This window comes from Staurois parvus, unplaced genomic scaffold, assembly GCF_062004578.1.
Source record: "Staurois parvus isolate SC_StPar_1 unplaced genomic scaffold, SC_StPar_1.0 ptg000436l, whole genome shotgun sequence".
NCBI lineage: Eukaryota > Metazoa > Chordata > Amphibia > Anura > Ranidae > Staurois > Staurois parvus.
In genome coordinates this window covers 6,963,509-6,990,529 of record NW_028318232.1, presented here as the reverse complement: position 1 = coordinate 6,990,529, position 27,021 = coordinate 6,963,509, and the positions used below count along the sequence as shown (strand labels likewise).

Below are 27,021 nucleotides of genomic sequence, written 5' to 3'. Positions count from 1 at the left end.
TTCCTCATCTTTGGTATCAGTGGGAGGAATAGTGTCAAATCACTGATATCATTGGGAGCAGGGCTTGAAATCTCCACTTGCCTGCTCGCCAATGGCGAGTGGAAAGTATGGTGGAGGCAAGTGTGTCCCCTAGGGCCGTCTTGCTGAGCAGGCTTGGAGCTCAGGCTGGATCTGTCATTGGCACTGGGAGCCGTCAGACTGCTCAATAGCTGAGCGCAGTGAAAGAAAAGCAAGGAGTGTGTGCTGTGCTCTCTGCCTCCCCCTAGAGTGCAGTACCCGGATCTGTGAGTGAACAATGAAGTACTGCAACTTTTTATTTGGGGGGGGGTGGGGTGGTGGTGGTGGTGTGTATCTGTGTATGCATGTACAATTGTACATATGTCTGTGTGTGTGTACATGTGTGTATTTGTACGCGTCTGCGTGTATGTACATGTATATGTGTGTGTCTATGTGTCTGTGCATGTACACGTGTGTTTGTGTGTATGTACGTACATGTGCCTGTGTGTAAATGTGTCTGTGTATGTATGTACATGTGCCTGTGTGTATGTACATTTGTCTGTGCTTGTGTATTTCTGTGTATGTACATGTATCTGTGTGTATGCGTGTCTGTACGTGCCTGTGTGTGTATACATGTGTCTGTATGTATGTGTGTGTAGATGTGTCTCTGTGCGTGTGTGTACATGTTTCTGTGTGTGTATTATTATTATTATACAGTATTTATATAGCGCCAAAGGGTATGCTCTGCGCTGTACAGCAGCAAGGGGGACAGAACATGAGACAAGACAGTAACAATACAATACATTAGGGGTTCGAGGGCCCTGCTCTTTCGAGCTTACAATCTAGGAGGGAGGGGAAAGTGGTACAGGAGGAAATGGCTGTGGGGGGAGGAGTGGAGGAGGTTAGTTGTTAGGTGAGGTCAGGTGTTAGGTGAGGTTGGGGTAGGCTTCCATGAAGAGGTGGGTTTTCAGGGTGCACCTGAAGGTGAGGAGGGTAGGGGACAGTCTGATGGATTGGGGTAGGGAGTTCCAGAGGATGGGGGAAGTCCTAGAGAAGTCCTGAAATCGGGCGTGGGAGGAAGAGACCAGGGAGCTAGAGAGTAGGAGGTCCTGTGAGGAGCGGAGGGCACGGGTAGGGTAGTTTTTGGGTATCAGGTCGGTTATGTAGTTTGGGGCGGCGTGTGTATGTGTGTGTGTGTATGTACGTACATGTCTGTGTACAGGTGTCTCTGTTTGTGTGCGTTTGTTGGTGGCGAGTAACTCTACTATTTCAGTACTTGAAATTTTAAGCTCTGATTGGGAGGACTAGTGCCCCATCATTGGGGTCAGTGGGAGGACTAGTGCTCCATCATTGGGGTCAGTGGGAGGAATAGTGTTCCATTGTTAGTATCAGTGGGAGATATGGTGCCCCATTGTTGTCAGTTGGCAGAATTTTGTCCCATATCAGTGGGTAGAATAGTGTCCCAATGGCCGGATAAAGGCAAGCAAAGGGCTGCAGTTTGGAGACCACTGCTTTATAGCAATGACCTGTTATAAAAAACTTACTGATTAAGGGCCCATGCACACTATAGCAGAGAAATGCAGCTCTCTACAAGGGTATGCAGAAAAGAATGTTTTTCTATATGCCGTTCATACTTACCGGCAGCTGTCACCTGCGGTGCAGAGCAGTACGCAAATCTGCAACATTGCTACAGTTTTCTGCATCTCTCCGCAGGTGAACTGTGCCAAAACTGTGTTACTATGCTTCAGTTTATGAATTGGAGCCTCTGTCTCCAGTTCATTCATCTGAAGTGCAACTGAGGCTACAGGTAAATGAACTGGGGAATTTCTGCCCTCAGTCCCTTTCTCTGTCTCAAACGTGAGAGTTCAGGGGTCAGTTTAGATCCAGGATATCTCAAAGCCCCCCAACAGGGCTGGTGAAAAACTGTAATAATAAATTAAATTGTAAAAAATTAAAAAATAAAATTAATAAAGATAAAAAAACGACTGATACCATCCACTGCATCCCCCCCTCCCCCGCCAAAGCATTGTGAAAAATAAATTAGAAAAATAAATTGAAAAAAAAAAAAATCTGAAAAAATAAAAAAACTTGAAAAAAATATCCTAACTTGAGAGTTGTGCAAGTTTGGGTGAGTGGCCCCGAATGCACACTGTGTTTGGGGTCGTACACATGCATCTACACACCTGTCAAATTAGGACCTGCGACTGTACTCATACAGTTGCTGCGTCCTGATCGCACAACATATGCTGCCTGCACACAGCTCCTGCATTAAAAAAAAAAATCTAGTTCACACTGTTCAAGCCACAGCACCGATGTGAATGAGCCGTCATTCGCATACAGAGCTTATTAACTCAATACAGTTTTATCTTTCAGATTTAGCAGGATCTTTGTAAGTTATATTGCAATTTTCTCCACTATTATGGGTTTTACTGCATTTTTTGTAAAAAAGAAATAACACAGGAAATAGACAACTCAAAGACAAAAAAAAGGCAGCTAAATGCAATATGCTTTTAAAAAAAACATAAAAAAAGCAAGTGCTTCCAAATAAGTTTTTTTCACGCTGGAAATTCCATGAGTTTTTACCTGCATTTTGTATTCACACAAGCATGAACCAGCCTTAAGTCAGCTAATGACTACTAAAAAAGAGTGGGGGTGCAACCAACAAATACACTGGTGTTCCAGAAAAATTGTACTTCTATGTATGGATACTATGCTTGCATATTGCAGAATCCATAATTTGGTAGAAAAAGATCGACTGTGGTCTATGTCAAATAACTATTTGTTTATACATCTTTCTTTTTAAAATGGTTATCTTCACTGAAAAAAGTAAGCCACATTAAAAAAGGTTCTTTTATTAAAAGTTCCTGCTCCCTGCTGACTGGAGAGCTTTTTAGCTCAGACTCAGCAGGGCCTGACAGCAATGATCCCTCTCTACAGCATGAGAAACTTTTCTGATTATGCTGCAACTGCTTTCCAAAGAAAATATACTAACAATCTGTAAGACTTTGCAAACCTTTTGTTTTTATGGACCTGGAATGAATTAAGTAGATTTAAGGGCTCACTCCCACAGGCATCTAAAAATTTGAATTAAAGAAAAATTTGAACACTGCAATGCAGTGAGTCAACACACTGAAGTGCACAATGCATATAACCATGGGCGAGTTATGAAAACCTAACAAATGCCTGCTGGTGTGAACAAGCCCTAAGTTTACAGTTCATCAACAGGTGCTTGCGTACCGCCACTGCCAGAAGTCTGTACAAATTGATGACAGACAGCACGGCTGTATACATGTCCAAGAGGTTACCGGCATAAAGGGACAGGCAAACAGCTCTGGATCTAGGATGGGTCATCTGTCCCAGTACCCACATAACCGCTTGGATACAGGATCACATCTTCACAGCCCTGATGTTCGTCCACCTGATATGCTGGCTGCAGCTGTATGCAAACACCTGTCACTCCTGGGTGCATAAAAACACTGATGGTGTCCACCCTCTGAACCCATGTGAGTCCTAAGTGTTTGTGTACGATTTTCGTTTTTTGTGTGTGGTGTTCTGGTTTATATTTTATTACTATTATTTTTTTCAAACAGTGGTTGCATTAGGGAAATATCAGGTATCAAAACAACCCTCGATGTACCCCATTTGAAATATAGAAAGATCAAGGGCACAATCTCCTTTTCCCCTGCTGCCCAGCATTACCTACTGAATATGGAAATGCTGAATACTCAGCACTTCTGTATTCAGTCAGAAAACAGTAGCGATAGTAAATATGCCATTCATCTTTACTTACCCTTCAGTTATAACCAAACACTAGAGTGCTCAGCAGTGAGTACTTCAACGTTCGTTCGGAAAAGTGAAAGGATCATTAAACATGAGAGCGTTTACTGATCCTCTGCTCGCCACCTTGAATTCCCCACCTATTCCCCACTCTACAACCCGATGTTTCTGCCTTGTGCGTCAGAAGAGCAGCAGGGATTGGAGGCACACAGAGACAGTTGGAGGGTTGCAGCGCACAGAAAAGAGGATTTGATAGGCAGGACACAGCGGCCAGCAGTGGCAGGACCCTCACATTTTGGTATGAATGACTGCTGCTGATCACAGCTGTTTGTTTTTTGAATAACAGTCTAGGAAATCCGTCACAAGCTCATGGTTGCTGAAATGACAATGTTCCAAGTTAGTTTTACATCAGTGGGAACAAAAGGGTTAAAATGACAACTGTACATTTCGTAAAGTTGTCCATGAGTGTAGCCCACCACCATACTTTTGTCTTCAATCTGACGATATTCACTGTGTGGCCCTGAAAGGAGCTGCAAATCATTGCTTCAAGTCCCCTTCACCCTGTGCAAATATGCAATGGCCCCATTCTTTACTACTGGGAGAACAATACTCAGAAGGGCAGCTGCATGCAGGTGGGCTGCACTCAGGGGTTGAGGGCATGCCTTAAAAGACAACGTGTGCTAAAGGAACAGTCATCCTTTAAGATTTCTGCAACTGGACAACATTCATCTAATCTTTGTTTATCATCAAATGTAAACAATCTTAACACAATATATGCAGACATCACACATAAAGTCTATCAAATTGATTAAAGGTCTTTTGGGCTATCCAAAAGATTCAATTTCTAACGTTTAATGAGATTTGCTCAAAAACAAAATGACCCAATAGCTTGAAATCATGGTATTACCGGTGGACAGCTAGTGATGCCACCTCCTCCATAGAAGAATTCTTCATCAAATACAATAATAGAAGTATGCCTAAAATGTGGAGCAAACAAAATATGTTAGAACTCAAAAGTAGTGAAAAATTATGCCAGTTTAAAGTATGTGATGGTATGTGGTATAATAGAACTACACACACACACAACTGCTATAGTAGTAGTAACATTATATCTGAACTGTACAGACACAAACTCATTTACTCATTCAGCAAATAGGGTAATGTTATGCTTTAAAAAGTAAACCAATTTTAAAGTCTCCAGTATATATTATTTTTGGCACCTTCCCCCCTTCATATTTAAAATAACAAAAAAAACAAAAAAAAAACAAAACACTTCACATCATCTTCTCTTCTTCCATTCTACCATTTTCCTCTAAGCCCAACCTTTGACAATCATCACCTGTGTGTGTACAGCACTCCAGGGCTGAGTGGTTCTCTCATATCTTTACGTGAGCTCCATTGCATAACTACACTTAGGAACCACGTAGATACATGGGAAAAAGCTTTATCTCCTGGGGGAGGGTCAGTGGGAGCTAGAAGAGTGTAAAAAGAAAATGATACAACTAAACACTAATGCATACAACATCTATATAGATTCATCTAGGATGCCCAATATTGTTAATAAACAATGCATTAACAGCCGTCACAGCAATTTAGCATAAACACCATTGTTAATGTCTATATTTCATTGTCCTTTTCAATTTTACAATCATTAACAACATCTTAATTAAAAATAATTTAAACATGCAGCAGATAAAAAAAATCCTGCTAAGATAATAGGATTCTGTACCCTCCATAAAATCTGTTTCTAGGAGTCAATTGTGGGACAAAGGATTTAGAAAATTAGGTTATATTGCTGGCTATAATAAAACTGAAAACTGGCAAACAAACTGTAGGCCAACCCAGGATAACCCCTCCCACCACCAGCAATTCTAGCAAATAGTACCGTAGCAAAGCAGTACCAAGAGCATTATTACACACTTACACAGAAGGGTGGGACCCATGTCCATCAATGAACTCCAAAGAAAGGATATTAAGGGGAGTATAAAAATCCTATTTTCTTTCACATCTATTTAAAAACACAGGAAGTCCTTCACCTTTGGGACACCCAAAAGCAGTCAAATTGAGGGGTGGAGAACACAGCAAACAAAAGCCCAAGAAACAACAGAAAACTGAGGTGTGCCTACAGCTCAAAGGGCCTCTTGAAGGACCTTACACCTTAAAGCGGAGTTCCACCCAAAAGGGGAAATCCACTTTAATGCTTTGTCCCCCGCTGCCCATTAAGGATTGGCACCTTTGGAAAGCGGGTATCCGAATTTGACAGGTACCTGCTCCCACTTCCGCTGCGATTGCCAAGATGATCAGAAACTCTCCCTCCCCATAGTTTTCTGGGACATGTGACAGGTCCCAGAAGACTACGGGACCACATTCACAAAGTGCAGCGCTTCTCGAGCATGCACAATGGGAACCAGGATGTGAAGCCGCCAGCTGTCACAGGTTACAGAACGAGTGAACAGCAAGTGGCAGCCTTGCATATCTAAGAAACAGTTACTTGATGGCAAAAAAGAACTACTCATCGATCTCTTATATTGGTCCTTGACAAATTGTGGGAACCCGATCCTTGAAAAACTAAAAGCTCGGATGATGGTCTGCATAAGCCACCTAGAGTGGGTGGTGCAAGAAGCCGATGCAAAAGAGGAAACAGACTACACTAAGGTAGCAGTGAATGACTCCCACAGTCTAAACCACATCCAGACAATGGGAGGGAAATTTTCTTATGGAGACCTAGAGCTGGACAGAGGGACAGAAGAACAATGACGTCGTTGAGGTCAAAAGGCAGAAACTACTTTAGGCAAAAAGGAAGTCCTGGGCCTTAACACCACTTATGCAAAACCGAAATGGGTCCTTGGAGGATAAAGATGCCAATCCAGACACTCGCCTTGCAGAGGTGATCGCTAAAAGGAATACAACTTTGTGGGTGAGACAGGAGAGAAGAATATCTCTGATGGATTAAAACGGCAGTTTCTGAAGTGCTGAAAGAACAAAATTAAGATCTCATGGAGTCAAAGGGGAACGAACAATGGGACTTACATGAGAAACTCTCTGTACAAAAGATCCTTAATCTGTGAGTAGGAGGCAAGTTGTCTCTTAAACAAGATAGAAAAGGAAGGAGACGAGACTTTGAAGATGTTGAAACATTTCTAGATTCCCTGCCAGTACTTCCAATGGCACTCACAGAATCCTTGCTAGTACTTCAAATGGCAGCTTCAGAATCTCTGAAAGTACTTCCAATGCTACTCACTGAATCCCTTTCAGGACTTACAAAGTTCCCTGAAATGTCACTGAGCATATCCTTTGACCAAAAAGGTATTTAAGCTTCAGCCTTTGAAGTAACTGATGCTTTATGTTCTTGCCACCTACCCTGATTTGTGCAAAAGAGCTATATTTCATGTCTGATCGCTTGATTCATTACCGACCTATATTAACCAATTACTTTTTTGCCTGCGGCATTCCCAAGAGCCAAGCTTGAACATGACCCTCTCTTGTCTGCCGCTTGCCAATGACCTTCGCCTAAACCTGACCTCTCCCTTGCCTCCTGCCTGTCCATGAATTCTGTTCCACTGCCAGTTTCTGAACGTTTGGGATCCATCAGAAAAATCTAGACAGTCAAAGCCACCTTGTTTGACAGGACCCACAAAGACTGTTCTCTCAACAATCACCTTGGAGAACACACAAGGTGCAGATGAATAGACAAAGGGCAGGACCACAAACTGGTAATGCAGACATCCCACGGTAAAACATAGGAAACCCTGATGTTCTGAAAAGACAGAGACATAGAGGTATGTACCCTTGATGTTCACAGAAGTCAGGAAGACTCTCTGTAAATGGAAGAAATAATTCAGTGTAAAATTTCTGGGCTCAAATGAAGACATTAAGAGCTTCAAAAGAGAAGACTGATGAAGATGTGTGCTTTTGCCTTCTTAATTACAATATCAAGAGTAGATCAAAAGAGACATGGTGTAGATCACTAAAGACAAAAAAACTGTTCAATTTTTGAGGGAATTTTCTCCAAACCTTTGTCCCTTGAAGGCCATATGGTTTAAATGCTTCTTATAGACAGATTCCTCAGTCCAGCACTTTATTCAAAGTTCCCTATGTATGTGTACTGATAGGAGACCTATGCAAAAGATAACCCAGGAAGCTTCTAGCAGATTGTCACAAACTACATTTGCAGCTACAGCTATTTGCTTTGTGCATTCTATAATCTAACTCTGTAAAGAAAAGATCTAGTCTCCAGTGATGGCTTCTGTGCATAAAAGAGAAAGATCTCAGTGGCTGGAAATGCCTGGGAGATGACGTCACCCAAAAACTTACTATGGGGAATCCAATGTCGGCTGCCCCTCCTCTACACAGAAGCTGCAGGTGACAGCTGATACAGGGACCGAGTTCAGAATAGGTATGTATAGAGATCCTTTCTTTACAGGATTAGATAGAATAGGTTTAGAATAGGGGTGGAAGTAGCTTAGCCTTAGTTGGAATTCCAGCTAAAAACAGAGCAGCAGAAAAGGCATATGTCCTCCTAGGTCACATAAACTGAAACTTCTTTGGCTATAAATTGCAATGTATGGGCCTACTCTGGAAAGAAACAAGCTTGTCTCCTGAATTTGTCATTATAGGCTGTTACATGCAGTATCTTTGAATTAAAGGAAGATTAAAGTAAAGGTAGAGAGAAGGTTTACTTCACACATTGCAACAAAGTAATTTCAGCTGTTTTGTAATGTGTTGCATATGTTTATTTCTGGTCCAGCTTAAAAAAATAAAAAATAAATATAGATGACACGTTTACCAGTTAAACTTGACCTAAGTCCATTCACTAAAATCTCAGCTGTTTCCATTGCAACGTAAATTATAAAAGTTTGTTTTCAGTCTTTTTAAATATGCAGCCTTTATTAAAGAAATCCCTGGTGATCCTGCCATGGTTCTTTTTCTTCTACTCCCTGTTATGTGTGAAAATTGTTCCCCAATTGTTCTCTTGCTTTGTCATGGTTTCACATGAGTGCCTGGTGGAGACTGTAAGTGGCTGTGCTGATACACATTGCACAGGCATAGTCAACTATTGTCATTATCAAGAAGATAATCTAGGACAATGATGAAATGGTCTATGATGTAAAAGTTTAAAAAAAATATGCACATAATTATGTATAATTTATAAAGCATAATGATGTGTTTTACAAACATGGATTGTGCTCCACCAGCTTCAGGACTGCAGGAGAAAGGGGAAGGAGGGGGAACAAACCTGGTCATGTGACCTGCCAAAGTGATAATATGACCAGCTCTCCTCCAATCATGGAGCACTCTCAACTGAGATAATCTGAAGAAAATCTGAGAGGCTCTGCACTGCGGCCTGCATTTTATGACTAGGCCATAAAACGCGGCCCACTGTGTGCGCAGCCCTACAGCGTATAACAAGAGAGCAGACAGGGATATAAATGAGCCTCTAAATGTCAACCAATTAGGGATTAAAAGTGCATTCACACTTGTGCGACTTGTCATGCAATCTTGGGGTCTAGAGACACATGACAGGTTGCACTCCATGTTTCCCAATGAGTACCATTCATATCTGTGAGACTTCAAGTTGCAGCGACTTCAAAGTAGTTCCTGCACTACTTTGGTCCAACTTTGATGCGACTTGAGGGCCATAGACTTCAATGTGAATCCTCCAAAGTCACATGAAAGTCGCACCTAAATGTTATACATGCGACTTTGTACAGCACAAACAATCATCCTTGGTCAAAGCCAAAATCACATCAAAGTCACTCTGTAAAGCTGCCAAACAAGCCTACTTCATAACCCTCATCGATACCCTCTCCTCCAGTCCTCGCCAGCTCTTCTCCACTTTTAACTCCCTACTCTCCCCCCCCCACCTCCACCCAGTACCTCACTCACCGCCCAAGAGATTGCTAACCACTTCCAAAACAAGATCAACGCAATTTGTAGGGACATTTGTAGGGACACCAATGCTCAGACTTCCACCCCACCTAGCCTCCCTCCCATGATAACCCCCTCAACACTCCCCTCCTCTGAGCTCACAACTGCCCAGACCCCCACCCAACCTAACACCCCGCACACTAAAACCCCCCCAACACTCCACTCCTTCGACCTTGCTACCACTGAAGAGGTCACTAAGGTCTTCTCCGAAGCCCGCCTAACCACCTGCCCCCTTGACCCTGTCCCCACACAACTCCTACGGTCACCCTCCTCCTCCATCCTATGCTCCCTCACCCACATCTTCAATCTCTCCCTCTCTACTGGCGCATTCCCCTCCCCCCTAAAGCATGCGCACATCACTCCCATACTCAAAAAACCGTCCCTGGACCCCACCAACCTGAACAACCTTAGACCCATCTCCCTGCTGCCATTTACATCCAAACTCCTCGAGCGCTTAGTCTATAATCGCCTAAGCTCCCACCTCAACGACAACAACCTCCTTGATCCCCTACAGTCTGGCTTCCGTCCACTCCACCGAAACCGCACTACTCAAACTCACCAACAACCTGCTAACCGCCAAAGCTAATGGCCACTACTCAGTCCTCCTACTACTCGACCTCTCCGCGTCCTTCGACACAGTTGACCACCCCCTCCTCCTTAAAAAACTATACTCTCTTGGCATCAGAGACTCCGCTCTCTCCTGGCTCTCCTCCTATCCCAGCGCTCCTTCAGTGTTACCTAAAATGCTGCCACCTCCCCCTCTCTCCCCCTCTCTGTTGGGGTCCCCCAAGGCTCTGTCCTCGGGCCCCTTCTCTTCTCCATCTACACCTCCTCCCTTGGCCAACTGATACACTTCCACGGCTTCAACTACCACCTCTACACCGATGACACGCAAATCTACCTCTACCCCTCGCCTCACCCCTTCAGTCTCCGCCCGAATCACCTGCCTACTGAACGACATATCAGACTGGATGTCACTCCACTTTCTCAAATTAAACCATTCCAAAACCAAGCTCCTAATTTTCCCCCCAGACCGCGCCCCCACCCTCTCCATCAAGACCAATAACGCCACCATCAGTCCCACCCCGCAAGCCAAAGTTCTAGGCGTCACTCTAGACTCCAATCTGTCCTTCCAGCCCCATGTCCAATCGCTGGCAAATTCATGCAGGCTCCACCTCCGCAACATCTCCAAAATACGTTCGTTCCTAACCCCAGACACTACTAAACAACTCATTAACTCCCTTATTATCTCACGACTCGACTACTGCAACTCCCTCCTCACCGGCTTACCTCATCACAGACTATCCCTGCTTCAGTCTATCCTGAACTCACCGGCCAGACTCATCCACCTTACCAACCGCCCCTCTGTCATTCCCTCCACTGGCTTCCGATTGCCCAACGCATAAAATTCAAACTACTAACATTGACGTACAAAGCTATTCATAATACTGCCCCAAACTACCTCACCGACCTGATATCCAAATACCACCCAACACGTACTCTTCGCTCCTCACAAGACCTCCTACTCTCTAGCTCCCTGGTCTCCTCCTCCCATGCCCGACTCCAGGACTTCTCCCATCCTCTGGAACTCCCTACCCCAATCCATAAGACTGTCACCTACCCTCCTCACCTTTAGGCGCACCCTGAAAACCCATCTCTTCAGGGAAGCCAACCCCACCCTCACCTAACAGCTGATCTCCTCCACTCCTCCTACCACTCCATCCCCCACAGCCATTTCCTCCTGTACCCCTATCCCCTCCCCCCTAGATTGTAAGCTCCAAGGAGCAGGGCCCTCGAACCCCTCGTGTATTGTATTGTTACTGTATTGTCTCATGTACCGTCTCCCACTATAATGTACAGCGCTGAGCAAACTTTTTGGCGCTATATAAATACTGTATAATAATACAAATAATAAAGTCACACGATTTTGAAGTTGCACAAGTGTGAATGGAGCCTAAGTATGATAAAACAACAAAGACACATTACTGTGTTAAAAACAAAAAATGAAAAAACTTACCAAATTCCTTCTAGCTGCTTACCTGAAGAAGAAAAACATCATGAATAAATGCTGAAATAAGAAATGTCCTATTCTAAAAAGTACATGTTCACCAATACAACAGTATCCTTCATTTTATTCTTTTTTTAACCTGTGACCGCCTGGCCTATGGTAGAATGACGGCTGGGTGGACCTTTCTTCCCTCCAGGAGGACGTCATACATCAGCACAGCCCTTCAGCATACCTGTTGGCACAGCTAATCAGCGTACCTGTCGGCACAGCCCACCAGTGCAGCCCATCAGCGTACCTGTCAGCATAGCCAACCAGTGCAGCCCATCAGTGTACCTGTTATCAGTGCAGCCTATTAAGTGTACCCATCATATAGCCGTCATCACTGCCGCCCATCAGCAGGGTACCCATCACAATTGCCTGTCATACAGCCAAGATGTCAAAAAAATATTTCACTAGTAAGGAGGCTTTCAAAATCCTAAGTATGATAAACAAGAGCAGCGGTGAGCTCTCACTGTCCGATTACAATTTGGAATGCGAGCCAGTAGAAAGTAGTGGATCGGTGACTGAATCCAAGGAGGAGGCAGTCTCTCCTAAAAGAGCAAGATGCTCTGAAGAACAGGCAACCACAAGCAGCGCCATACACCCAAATGATCAATCAGCAAAACGCCAATGGAGCTAGACCCCAGGATGAAAGGCCTAGTACCAGCACTGGAATATCACGCCAGACCCAAAGAGTTAGGACCCAAACATACCTCCCAGACGCTATTTATATTGTTCTCTAGTATTTCCTAATCATCACAATTATGGCAAATCATGGCTTAAACTATCTTGCTTTACATGTAATGAGTCTATCTCATATATTAGTTTCACCTTAAGTTGCATTACTGAAATAAATGAACTTTTGAATGATATTCTAATTTTTCACGTTTCACCTGTATTTGCACTATTAAAAAATTTTGAGGACAAGCTTTCGGGGTATATTCCTTTTTTCAAGGTCTAGGCAGTACTAATAGTACTGCCTATACCTTGAAAAAGGGGACATACCCTGAAAGCTTGTCCTCAAAATTGTATGTTAGTGCAAATAAAAAAAGTATCACGTCAGTACTCAATTTTTTCTGTCGCAAGTGCACTAATATGGCTACAATCACCTCGAGGATTATTAGGAAATACTAGAGCACAATATAAATAGGTATGTGTTTATCATTTTAAAGTGAACCTGTCACCACAGGATCACTTACAAAAAAACAGCCCTACTGTATAAAAGAAGTACTGTAGTTATCTTTCTGGTGGCCCACTTCTTGACATACTGGTGCTTCAATGCTCTCTAGCGCCTGCACATATTCCACACTTTCTAGTGAGTAAATATCTGCCCCTCACAATGAATGCTGAATTTTTTTCCCACTGACTCGTATGTCACTAATGGATGTAAAGCTGGCTGAAGAATCCATTATATGTGGCAGGGGGAGCAGGAATTGACCCTTCTGACCAGTCAAATACCTGCAGCAGCTGGAGAGCACCGATGTGGCTGTGTTTTAAGACACGGGCCACCGGAAAAGTACATTATAATGCCAAATGTATTGGGACGCCTGCCTTTACACACACATGAACTTTAATGGCATCCCAGTCTTAGTCCGTATGGTTCAATATTGAGTTGGCCCACCCTTTGCAGATATAACAGCTTCAACTCTTCTGGGAAGGCTGTCCACAAAGTTTAGGAGTGTGTCTATGGGAATGTTTGACCATTCTTCTAGAAACACATTAGTGAGGTCAGTCACCAATGTCGGATAAGAAGGTTTGGCTCACAGTCTCCGCTTTAATTCATCCCAAAGGTATTCTATCGGGTTGAGGCCAGGACTCTGTGCAGGCCAATGAAGTTCCTCAACCCCAAACTCGCTCATCCATGTCTTTATGGACCTTGCTTTGTGCACTGCTACGCAGTCATGTTGGAAAAGAATGGATCCATCCCACACTGTTCCCACAAAGTTGGGAGCATGAAATTGTCCAAAATGTCTTGGTGTGCTGATGACTTAAGAGTTCCCTTTATTAGAACTAAGGGGCCAGGTTCAACCCCTGAAAAACAACCCCACACCATAATCCCCCTCAACCAAACTTAACACTTGGCTCGATGCAGTCAGGCATGTACCATTCTCCTGGCAACCACCAAACCCAGACATGCTCATCAGAATGCCAGACAGAGAAGCATGATTCGTCACTCCAGAGAACACGTCTTCACTGCTCTAGAGTCCAGTGGTGGCATGCTTTACACCACTGCATCCAACACTTTGTATTGCACTTGGTGATTCACGGCTTGGATGAAGCTGCTCGGCCATGGAAACCCATTCCATGAAGCTCTGTGCGCACTGTTGCTGTGCTAATCTGAAGGTCACACCAAGTTTGGAGGTCTTTAGCTATTGACTCTGCAGACAGTTGGTGACTTTGGTGCACTGTGTGCTTCGCCATGCGCTGACCCCGCTCTATGGCTGAGTTGCTGTTAACCGTTGCTTCCACTTTGTTATAATACCACTAACATTTGACCGTGGAATATTTAGTAGCAAGGAAATTTCATGGATGGACTTATTGCACATCATGGTACCACTCTTAAATTCACTGAGCTCCTGAGAGTGACCCATTCTTTCACAAACATTTGTAGAAGCAGTCTGCATGCCTAGGTGCTTGATTTTATATACCTGTGGCCATGGAGGTGATTGGAACACCTGAATCCAATGATTCGGAGGGGTGTCCCAATACTTTTGGCAATATAGTGTAAGTATAGTGCCTTTTCTTTTATATGTTGGTCTTTTTTGTATATGACCCTGTGGTGATAGAGTCACTTTAAAACAACCATCTTCTTTTGCAGTAGTTGCTTAAGGCGGAATTAAGCCCACAGATTAAAAGTGGTTGAAAACTCTTACATACAGTATACCAAGTGAAGTGACTAGCATCAGGTGATATGCAGAGATGAAACAAAACCTACTATATAAGTTGTACCTGTTTATCTGCAGCCATATGTACTGTACAGCCTTCAAAAACACACATTTTAATATTTTATATTTTGTATTTCCACAGGGACGTAAATCCTCCGGACGAAGCCACGAATCCCTGTGGAGATACACGTTGGGGAGGGGCAGTGACATCACCAGGCATCCTTACAAGGCGAGCACTGGTAGTGTATGCGAGCACACCCGAGAGGCTGGTCTTCACCACTTTAAGCGGCTATTATACAAAGTGCAGATTGTTTTTAATCAATGTGAGTGCATATTGAGCGCATATTAAAGTGTTTATTTTTATCAACGATAAAGCACTATGCACTTTTCTCTATTTACATGATCTGTATGAGGAATACTTAAAGGGCTGGATCAAGGAAAGATCTGAGGAGGGAGATCCATATGACCATTCAGGCTTACATAGTAGCCCTTTATCTGCAACCTTCACCTGCATCACCTCAGGCTGATTGGAAGGAGAGCACACAGATATCTCATCCCTGCTGAACTCTGCACCAAGTTTGTTTTGCGTTTTTGCACAAAACTCATTGAATTTTTACCTTTTATTTTCCATATTTCTCAATTTTTATTTTTGATATTTATTTATTAATTGGATTATTTATTTAATCATCGAAGGACACATTTGAATAATTTTGCACAGACTTTAATTTTTGTTTTTTTTTCTATCACCAACTTTGTTATATATTTTTCAAATTAATTTATTCATTATTACCAACACATGTTTGGGTATTGATTGGCATTACAATCATGTATGGTTATACATAAGAGAATATGCAGCTATTAGAGATTAAATGCAAATACAGTTTTTATACTATATATAGGTAATAGGTTTTGATAGAGCGCGGCATCTATATTTTCTTCATTTGAAGTCTCACACTGCAGAGCTTAGTGAGGGGAGCTCTGAGTCCTGACTGGAGAGAAGTGACACATCCTCACAGTACACAGGGTTCATGCACAGCTGTGCTGTCAATCACAGGCTGTGTGCTGGATCTCCCCACTGTCAAGGTCCTACCTTTTCCCAGAGGTTATGTTACTCCATGTGCTAGCATCCATCTTGGATTTCTGCTGAGCATGATGGGAATCTTTTATGCCTTCAGGTCTCTGAGGTCCATCCCCCAGAGGGGTGTGGCTGAGTACATATAAGCCTGGGATCTGCACATGCTCTTTGCACTTGTGTCTTGTGTCTTTGTCTTGCTACAGCTCTGTGTATACGCTCGTGACTCTTCTGGTATTCTGACTCGGCTTGTGACTAAGACCATTCTCTGTGTTTCCCTTTGATCTGACCTTCCGTTGCTGAACCCGGCCCGTGACCTGTGATTCTCTGTCTACTGTTCTGTACTGTTTTGTCCCGTTGTTATTGACCCGGCTTGTCTGACTACGCTATTGTCATTCTCACCAGCTACACGCCATTGGCGGCGGCCATTACCGCAGCTGGGGTGTCTCGGGGGCCGCGACCTGGTCCCTGGTTGCGTCAAGTCCATCCCCACCATCAGGGGCCCTGGTGAAGGGCAGCCTGGGACTTAGACTCCGCGCCCTGAGGGACTTCAGTCTGTTGGTGGTGGTTGTCGTCAGCCAGTGCGTTACCCTGCCACTAGGCCTACCTGTCCGTTCCACAGCCCTGCCCTGACACCCTCCCCTATCACCAGTTATCTCTTGGAGCCAGGAATAGCTGTCAGAAGTGACTCAATTAGATAACAGAGGAAGAAGGCAGCAGAGAGAAATCACATTCAGTGCTTTGGACTGAGACAGGTATATAGTATAGAAGGTGGTGCTTTGTTTATATTTCATTTCTGAGGTTTACAACCATTTTAACTGTTTCCCAAAACAGTAACATTCATCGTGTACCTTGAATAACTGTTACAGTTTACTAGTGTGCTTATGTTAGCTCTTAACTAAACTGGTAAACCATCAAATAGCTGGTGTCATAGCTGATCACATGTACAGCACCATGGCAACTGCAGACCAAACAGAGGCTAAGATGGCAGCTTCCTTGGCTGTAAAGAATAGGATGGTTTAGTTCTGCTTGAAGTGACAACCTGAATTAAAAGCAAGCACAAGTTACATACTATTAAATCTCCATCGAGGGATGCAGGTGAGAACTGTAGTGTAATTGCACTTTAAAGTATATGATACCCGAAATATTTTTTTCTATGTCTGTGTTCACATATGTATATTTTATAAACCATAGTCTCTATCATTTTCATGTAGTTATTCCATCTGAAGTACCTGGATGATCCTGCCAGTCACCTTTCTTCCTTGTTCTAAACTGGCCACACAAAAAAGAGAAACTGATCTGTATCAGTGTGGTCAGTTTTCATCCTTTGGCTGGCCATTCAGAGGTACAGGACAATGTGCAGACACACAGCACCGTCTGTAGCTTGCCTCAGGCTGAACAGATTATGGAATAGAGGCACACAAGCAAAATCAGGTGCTTGCATAGTTATAACGGTATTAGAATACTGTATCCATAACATTGGATGTTCACCAATTTTTTAGTAGTTTTGAGAATTAAGTAAGCTTTATATGATGCAACATAGTGCACTGTTTTTTGACAGGTACCCGCTCCTACTTCCGGCTCAGTTTGCTGCGGTGAAGTGAGCCGGACGTTCGACCCCCCTCCTTCGGTCTCCTGGGAAGCTTCACAGGTGCCAGTAGACTGTCGGACCAAACAGGAAGCGCAGAGCGACTAGCGCATGTGCAGCGGGCACCCAGCTGTGAAGCCGCAAGCTGTGAAATGCCAGCACCAGGGAGAGAAGAAGGAAAGGGACAGCGCAGGTGAGCTGGACCCTGGCAGTTTTTTGGAGCTGCTGACTTTTAATAAACACAAAAACTTTCCTCTTTAAAGTAGAAATAAAGGCAAAATGTTTCCCCATTTTGGAGAGAGTACAGGAGGATTATAACCCCTGTAAAGTTTTATTTTCATCTATGTCCCTGTTTGGGAAATTATTCTTCACTTCCTGTCCCATGGTCAACACAGGAAGAGTGGAAATCTGGGCAAAGTGAGGGAATCCCTAGTTGTTACCAGAACTAGTGCCCCCATTGGAAAGTTATCCACTATTAGGTTTCTGAAAATGTGCTATTTTCTTTTACTTTCGATGCTAATGATAAACAGGACAAATAGAGAGGGTGAGTCTCCCTAACAGTGTCAGGGGGTAGACAGCAATGAAAACCTGACAGGGGCTCTAATCCCTCTCTACTCTGTCCAAGGCAAAAACAAAGTTTGCTTTTAGTTACACTTTAAAATAAACCTGAACTGAGGGAACTATGCTATAGCTGGCCATTCCTCCTGAACATTATAGTTGCTTGGCTGCTATACTAATCGGACTTCAGGGGACATACTAAAAGGAATGACAGCATGGAATTCCCATAGACAATAACGGAACAGAAGAGAATAATGGAGTCAGAAACATTAGACATATCACATAAATCCTTAGCAAACATACTCTCCAAGTTCAGTGGTGATGTTAAAAATTGAGATTAGGCGGGATTATTATTGCTTTCTATGGAATAACAAAAGTGAATGACAGAAGGGAATGCCCATAGAATATAACAGTAAACAAAATATAAACTAATTTGCACACAAATCTGAGAAACATAGCAATGTAACCTTGCCCACAGGTGTTCCCCAAATAGAGTATCAGATTCTAAAAACTAAATTAGTTGGAATTATAGCAGTTTTCTCAGGAATTACAGATGAATAACATAAAGGAATGCCTATATAGTATAATGGGAAATAAAATGTGATTTGAGGTCAGAAGCATTAGACATATGAAATAAATCCTTAGCAGACATCAAATTTAGTTGTGATGTTTAACATTGGGATTAAGCAGGACTATATTTGTGTTCTATGGATTGACAAAGGTGAATGACAGAAGGGAATGCCCAAACTGGGAAAGAAAATATAAAGTAATTTACACAGAAATCTAATAAACATAGCAATTTCACCTTTACCACATGCGTTCCCCAAGTAGAGTTTCAGATTGAAAAATTGGAATCCTATGGGATTATAGTAGTTTTCTACGGAATGACAAAGGTGAATGACAAGAGAGTGCCCATAGGGTATAATGGGAACCAAGATGCAACCTGGAGAGAGAACCATTTAGGTATATAAGGAAAAAAATGTTAGCAAACATGCTCTCCACATTCAGTGGTAATGTTTAAAATTGAGATTCAACTGGATTATCACTGCTTTCTATGGAATAAGAAAGGTGGATGACAGTGCCCATAGAATATAAGGAAAAGCAAAATATAATTGCAAACAAATCTGTGTCACATAACTGTCATTTTCCAACTGTCCAAAAATAACTGTCATTTTTCAACTGTCATTAATATCGGTCATAGTGAAAGTTATTAATACTAGTTATTAAAAAAACTGTCCAAAAATAACTCACTTTCCACCTGTCCAAAAATAACTAATTTTCCAACTGTCGTTAATAACTCATTTTCCAACTGTCCAAAAATAACTTATTTTCCAACTGTCATTAATAACTATCCAAAATAACTGTCATTTCCCAAACTGTAAAAAATAACAAATTTTTAACCTGTCCAAAAATAACTGTCATTTTCCAACTTTCATTTTTCAATTGATAAAAAACACTGTGGTTTATCAACTGTCAAAAATAATTGTAATTTTTCAACTGTCAAATCTTTACCAGACATACTCTCCACATTCAGTGGTGATGTTTAAAATTGAGATTTGCCTGCAAATTATTTATTTTGTTTTCCATTACAGTCTATGGGCATTCCGTTCTGTTCCATTACAGTCTATGGGCATTCCCTTCTGTTCCATTATAGAATATGGGCATTCCCTTCTGTTCCATTACGGAATATGGGCATTCCCTTCTGTTCCATTACGGTCTATGGGCATTCCCTTCTGTTCCATTACGGTCTATGGGCATTCCCTTCTGTTCCATTGCTGTCTATGGGCATTCCCTTCTGTTCCATTGCTGTCTATGGGCATTCCCTTCTGTTCCATTGCTGTCTATGGGCATTCCCTTCTGTTCCATTGCTGTCTATGGGCATTCCCTTCTGTTCCATTGCTGTCTATGGGCATTCCCTTCTGTTCCATTGCTGTCTATGGGCATTCCCTTCTGTTCCATTGCTGTCTATGGGCATTCCCTTCTGTTCCATTGCTGTCTATGGGCATTCCCTTCTGTTCCATTGCTGTCTATGGGCATTCCCTTCTGTTCCATTGCTGTCTATGGGCATTCCCTTCTGTTCCATTGCGGTCTATGGGCATTCCCTTCTGTTCCATTGCGGTCTATGGGCATTCCCTTCTGTTCCATTGCGGTCTATGGGCATTCCCTTCTGTTCCATTGAGGTCTATGGGCATTCCCTTCTGTTCCATTGAGGTCTATGGGCATTCCCTTCTGTTCCATTACAGTCTATGGCAGGGGTGGCCAACCTGCGGCTCTGCAGCTGCTGCAGGACTACAAGTTCCATCATGCCTCTGCAAGTCAGTAACTTCCCATCTTTGCAATGCCTCATGGGAAATGTAGTTCCACAACAGCTGGAGAGCCACAGGTTAGCCACCCCTGGTCTATGGGCATTCCCTTCTGTTCCATTACAGTCTATGGGCATTCCCTTCTATTCTATTATCACCTATGGGCATTCCCTTCTGTTCCATAACTGTCTATGGGCATTCCCTTATGTTTCATTACAGTCTATGGGCATTCCCTTCTGACCCATTACGTGTATGGTTATTCCCTTCTGTTCCATTACGGTCTATGGGCATTCCCTTCTGTTCCATTATCACCTATGGGCATTCCCTTCTGTTCCATTATCACCTATGGACATTCCCTTCTGTTCCATTACAGTCTATGGGCATTACCTTCTGTTCCATAACGGTCTATGGGCATTCCCTTCTGTTCCATTACGGTCTATGGGCATTCCCTTCTGTTCCATTACGGTCTATGGGCATTCCCTTCTGTTCCATTACGGTCTATGGGCATTCCCTTCTGTTCCATTACGGTCTATGGGCATTCCCTTCTGTTCCATTACGGTCTATGGGCATTCCCTTCTGTTCCATTACGGTCTATGGGCATTCCCTTCTGTTCCATTATCGCCTATGGGCATTCCCTTCTGTTCCATTATCGCCTATGGGCATTCCCTTCTGTTCCATTATCGCCTATGGGCATTCCCTTCTGTTCCATTATCGCCTATGGGCACTCCCTTCTGTTCCATTATCACCTATGGGCACTCCCTTCTGTTCCATTTCGGTCATTGGGCATTCCCTTCTATTCCATTGCAGTCTATGGGCATTCCCTTCTACCCCATTACGGTCTTTGGGCATTCCCTTCTACCCCATTACGGTCTTTGGGCATTCCCTTCTACCCCATTACGGTCTTTGGGCATTCCCTTCTACCCCATTACGGTCTATGGGCATTTCCTTCTACCCCATTACGGTCTTTGGGCATTCCCTTCTACCCCATTACGGTCTATGGGCATTTCCTTCTACCCCATTACGGTCTATGGGCATTCCCTTCTACCCCATTATGGTCTATGGGCATTCCCTTCTACCCCATTATGGTCTATCGGCATTCCCTTCTGTTACGTTATCGCCTATGGGCATTCCCTTCTGTTACATTATCGCCTATGGGCATTCCCTTCTGTTCCATTAGGGTCTATGGGCATTCCCTTCTATTCCATTATTGCCTATGGGCATTCCCTACTGTTCCTTTACGGTCAATGGGCATTCCCTTCTGTTCCATTACGGTCTATGGGCATTCCTTTCTGTTCCTTTACGGTCAATGGTCATTCCCTTCTGTTCCATTACGGTCTATGGGCATTCCCTTCTATTCCATTATCGCCTATGGGCATTCCCTACTGTTCCTTTACAGTCAATGGGCATTCCCTTGTTTCATTACGGCCTATGGGCATTCCCTTCTACCCCATTACAGTCTATGGGCATTCCCTTCTACCCCATTACGGTCTATGGGCATTCCCTTCTACCCCATTACGGTCTATGGGCATTCCATTCTGTCATTCCTTTTAGTATGTCCCCGACTTCAGACTTCGATTGGTAAGTGTCATATAGAGGAAATGATGGGATAGCCCGCAGATGGATTTTCTATGCCCTTACACTGTACGTCGAGTCCAGGCCAGTCTATATATGTCAGTGATAATGATCCCTGTGGTCGGCAGTATCGGGCCTACAAAGTCATAGGAGACAAGCAGTCATCTATGGCCCCCCGTACCGAGTACAAGCACAGCACTGACAGACCCCCTCTGCCTGCCCATCTCACACAATTCCATGAAGTGAAGCTTACCCAGCATGACAGGACTAAGGCGCCGAGCCAAGCCGCGGGACAGGTCATACACGTACAACCGGACGGAATGAGGACCCTGAGCGGACTCCATGCCGGGACTCTTCTGTCACCGAACCCCAGGAAGCTCCGTATGACAACCAGGTAACACTGACAGCCCTCACTGTTCACGCCCACTGCGGTGATTCCAGCCAATCACAGGCACGCCTAACTCTTCCGGCCCACGCTCACCACGGGCACCCATTCCAACTTGGAAAAAGACACGCCCATTTGCTTTGTCATCGCTTATGAGAGGCCAGGAGTGTAGCTAGCAAACCTGCTGACACATCATGCCCCGCCCATAATACACAGGCGCTCTCTGATGACGTAAAGCGCGGGGTTCAGGAAGTTTTTTTTATTCCGGTGTGGAAAGTGGAACGTAGCGAGTGAGTGGCTGGCTAGTGGGAATGAACTTTGTTCTACCGGATGGTTCTAATGTAATAGTATAGATAGTGTCTGTAAAGCTGCTGAAGAATTGCAGTTCCTAGTGTGCTCTGTACTGCATGACTGAACTGCTGCAGCAGGAGAAATGTAATCTAGGTGTTTGATGTCATTGTAGCGAATCCCTTCTGAGCGGCATTTTATTTAGATTTGGATAGAGAAGTGAAGAGTTAAAATTGTGTGGATTTTGTATTCTGTCTATTTTGGGGGATTTCTCTTCACTTTCTGGGGGCTTGCTGAACTGCTTATGGGGATTATTGGCTGCAATGCTCAACACTCTCACTAGGTGTCAGTATATTTGTATACACATACAGGTGCATCGCAATAAATTAGAATATCAAAAAGTTAATTTATTTCAGTACTTCAAAAAGTGAAACGCCTATATTTATTCACTACACACAGAGTGATATAGTTCAAGCATTTGTCTTTTAATTTTGATGATTATGGCTTACAGTTAATGAAAACCCAAAATTCAGTATCTCAGTGTTGTATTTTTAGACACATATAATACTTCTTCTAGTGTCTTGAGGCGATTATGAATGAAAGTGCCATTGAAATAAAAAATGAAGTGTGATTTTATTCTATCACACAATGGTGTAAAATAACAATGTAAAGTGTATTATGAACAGTTCCATGTAGATAAAACTACAGTAGAAATAACAAGCAAACATTTAAAGATAAAGTCACCATTTTTAGGTATTGAAGTACGGCCATGTGCTGTACTGTCCTTCATGTGATCTTGTCTTGTACAACACAGAGTCCGAGAAAGAAGACGAAAGTGACGTTAATGATGATCTCTTGTCTTGCAGCACCTGTTCCAGCATCTCAGAAAGTTCTTATGAACAGCCATGTGTGTGTTAGAATGTCAGTATTAGCGTGTGAGTCCGAGTGAGTTCCTTCTTGTCCGTTGTCCCATGGTTTTTTATGAGGCAAATGTATGTCATAGTTAGTGATCTTAATACCTTCTATGGAAATTATTACTGCTTAGCAAAGCCATTTCATATAAGGAAGGGATGCTATACATATGATGTTTGATGGACAGGAACATATGTATGCTGATGAACCCTCAGCTATATATTTAAAGAATAATATAACTTAAGAACATATCAATGTATAATCACTAAAATATATATGTATCAATGTTAGAAACGTATACTAAATACACACAAATACTATTAAAATACATAATGTAATGAGTCTTCCTAATAACCTTGAAATATACTACCAGCCTAAATATAGTATACTCAGCCTTCAGCTGGTATAGCTGTCTCAGCTAACTTACCCATATATACTGTCTCAGCTTAACTTGTATATCTTTTGGTCTCAACTATAATTGAAGAATTGTAATACTACCATTTGTCAAAAGACCATTCACACATATTAATATTAATTATGACTAATCATAAAAACCAAATATTTTGCAAGCTTGCCATCAATATAAGTGCCGAATCATAATTTAGATTTATTAACACTCAGAAAATTAGAATATTGTGGAAATGTTCCATAAAGTAGACTCATGGTGTCACACTTTAATCAGCTAATTAACTCAAAACACCTGTAAAGGTTTCCTGAGCCTTTAATGGTCTCTGTCTGGTTCAGTAGGTTACACAATCATGAGGAAGACTGCTGACAGTTGTCCAGAAGACAGCCATTGACAAAAGCATAATATACTGTATGTACTTTTCAGTAAGTCAACATGTCTGTATCAATTTTTTTTATTGGTCTTCTGTATTCTAATTTTCTGAGATACTGAATTTTGGGTTCTCACTAGCTGAAAGCCATAATCCTCAAAAATAAAAGAAATGCTTGAAATATATCACTCTGTGTGTAATGAAGCTATATAATGAGTTTCAATTTTTGAATTGAATTAAGGTCCTTTTCACATGGAATGGACTCGTTTATCGGATCTGCAGGCACAGTGGGGGATCTTTCCACTGATCCCCACTGAACAAGTGGATGACAGCTCTGTGTCCCCATCCGTCCCTTTTTGGCGGTTTGGATGTTGGTGGGTTTAAACGGACACATGTCCATTTACATCCACCACTCCACAGAGGAGAATGGAGGTTCCAATCGAGTCCCCCTGAAAAACGGGTAAGCAAACCAGATCGAAACGTCCATGTGAAAGCCCTCCCTGAAATAAATTTAACTTTTTGATATTCTAAATTATTGAGATGTACCTGTAATGACTTGTTACTCAATATGCTTTTCTTTTCTGCAATGCTTGATACTATGTTGCAAGAAGTAGTTCCTAGTGTTTAAATTTTCACTTTCTATTATATGCAGCTGTGCAATGGAATCAGTAAATTATACAGAAATAATGGAAACATTGCTCAATATATTTCTAGAAATAGATTTACTGGTTTCCTACAGTACATGTATGTGGAAAACACCACATTTTGAGCTGTTTTATTAGCCACTTGCCCTCCAGAGAATTTACCCCACTTCCTGACAAGGCCATTTTTTTGACACGGTGCTGTTTCTTTAATTGACAATTGCGCAGTCATGCAACACTGTACTTAAATGAAATTTATGTAATTTTTTCCCCCACATATAGAGCTTTCTTTTGGTGGCATTTGATCACCTGTGCATTTGTTTTTTTTATAAACAAATGAAACAATTGAGTACTGTCCGTGATACTTTTTTTATTTGCACTAACATACAATTTTGAGGACAAGCTTCCGGGGAGTGTCTCCTTCAAGGTCCAAGCAGTACTATGCAAATCACAAAGTTTAGCAGAATGTTAGAAGAGAATTTTATAAACAAAAAAAACTGACCATTTTGAAAAAAAAAAAAATCAAATTTCGCCATTAATTTAGGACAAATTTTATTCTGCTACATCTATTTGCAAAAAACAAATCCCAATACATGTAAATTGATTTGTTTGTGAAAGTTTTATAGCGTCTACAAATGGCGGTGTATATATACTGGAATTCTTTTAAACATTTTTTTTTTATACTAATAATGGCGATCAGTGACTTATAGCGGGACTCTGGGACTGCGGTGTGCATTCTGACACTGGGGGGAACTAACTGCCACTGAGATCCCAGTGACACTTATACAGTGATCAGTACTAATAAAATGCACTGACGCTGTACTAATGACACTGGGCAGAATGGGGTTAACATCTGGGGTGATCAAAGGGTTAACTGTGTGCTGTTTTACTGGAGAAACATACTGCTGTGTATTCCTCTGCTTTGCAGAGAAATACACAGCAGTATGTTACTGCTGGCAGGAGAGAGACCTGTGTTTTTATACACAGGTCTCTCCCGTCAGTGATACTTGCCGATCTAGGAACACATTTGACCTCTTTCTGAGAAGAATATGAGAACAACAATGTAGTTCTGCGCTCCACTATCAGTAAGTAAACAACTTTAAATCATCTATCACATAATTTATTAAATAAGTGTCCATGCAGGATCTGTGGTTTTTTTTCCATCCACTATTATGTAGAAATGGAATGCTTCTTAGTTCACCTTATGTAATGTATTCAAACCAGTATGTGTTCACCTCCACCAGTTGTGCTCTCACCTTATGTATATGACCAAACCGCTAAGTAAGGTCTCATATAGCATGGGTCCCTTAAAATGGACTGTAGTGAGATGGTAATGCTGTCCAGTGGGTCTGGGTCTCCTTCACTGTCCTAGTAATCCTCCTCTATCAGATCTCCCTGTCTCCTAGACAAGATAATTTGATTTGTTTCGGATAAGAATATGGGTAATTAATTTTTCTTCCAGGACAGCCCCTTGAGACGTAGAGTTCCTCCCTCCAGGTCAGGAAACACGTAATCCCCATGCCTTAAAGGCAGGCCTCCATCCTCAGTTTTTAGTGTTTCCTGATCCAGAAGGATACACGTTCAGGAGCCTGAGGGGTCTCTGCACTCTTGGGGGTCCTGGAAGAGTATAAACTCCCATGTGTAGCTTACCTCCTCTCCCGACGCAATCCCTTCATGGTGAGTGGAGTGGGGCTGCGGGTCGGAGCGCCTTAAGGCCTCAGTGGAGGGACCGCTGGTGAGCCCGGAGCATCCGTTCCCCCAGGAGCCTAGGGAGCCCTTCCTCCCCTTCTCTGGCTGTGCAGGGTGCCGGACGGAAGGAGGACCAGGTGCGACTTATGGGGATGTGGCTATGCATTCCAGAAGCAGGAAGTGCAGTGACGTCATCAGCGGGCACCTGGAGACGCTGGTTCCGGTCTCCATAGAAGAGGCGCAGGCATCCAGATCGGGCGGGTGGTGGGGCGTTTTGAAGCCCAGCAGAGGCTGCGGACCACGCCAAACGGGACCTGATGGAAGCTGGCTCGTCACAGCAACCGAACCCTGGTTCTGGCACCGGCTCCTCTCAGGTAGGCTCGGGAACAGTCCCTCTTGCTGACTCCTGGGGGGGTGGGTGATTGTTTTCCCAGTCTCTGAGGGCAGGTGATGGTGGGGCACACTTCACATTCTCCCCTAGCACAGGGTGTGTGGAAGAAGATTAGGGCTGAGGGTCCTTCTTATTCTGTTTTTTTTTTTTTTGCTTAGGTTAAGACCCAGGACAGGACCCAGAGTCAGACCCCAAAGAAGGAGTGTGCAGTG

General features: G+C 43.0%; 2 protein-coding genes across 3 annotated transcripts in view; one reads left to right on the top strand and one right to left on the bottom strand.

Moving 5' to 3' along the window:
• The window catches only part of DESI1 (desumoylating isopeptidase 1), a 65,262-nt gene extending 42,971 nt beyond the window's left edge, over positions 1–22,291 (bottom strand). Inside the window, exons 1-3 of the mRNA XM_089687720.1 lie at positions 21,981–22,291; positions 11,720–11,741; positions 4,682–4,751 (exon numbers count right to left, since the gene is read on the bottom strand). Of these exons, the coding sequence (XP_089543846.1) occupies positions 4,682–4,751; positions 11,720–11,741; positions 21,981–22,071 (183 nt within the window). The 5' untranslated portion in view covers positions 22,072–22,291. The remainder of the gene's footprint in view (positions 1–4,681; positions 4,752–11,719; positions 11,742–21,980) is intronic.
• XRCC6 (X-ray repair cross complementing 6) overlaps positions 22,103–27,021 on the top strand; it is a 223,278-nt gene continuing 218,359 nt past the window's right edge. Inside the window, exon 1 of one of the 2 annotated variants that reach the window (XM_089687719.1) lies at positions 22,103–22,121. The gene's annotated coding sequence lies outside the window, so the exon portion shown is untranslated. Of the gene's footprint in view, positions 22,122–22,279; positions 22,403–27,021 lie in introns of those variants that run through there. The other variant, XM_089687718.1, reaches the window with a different exon arrangement.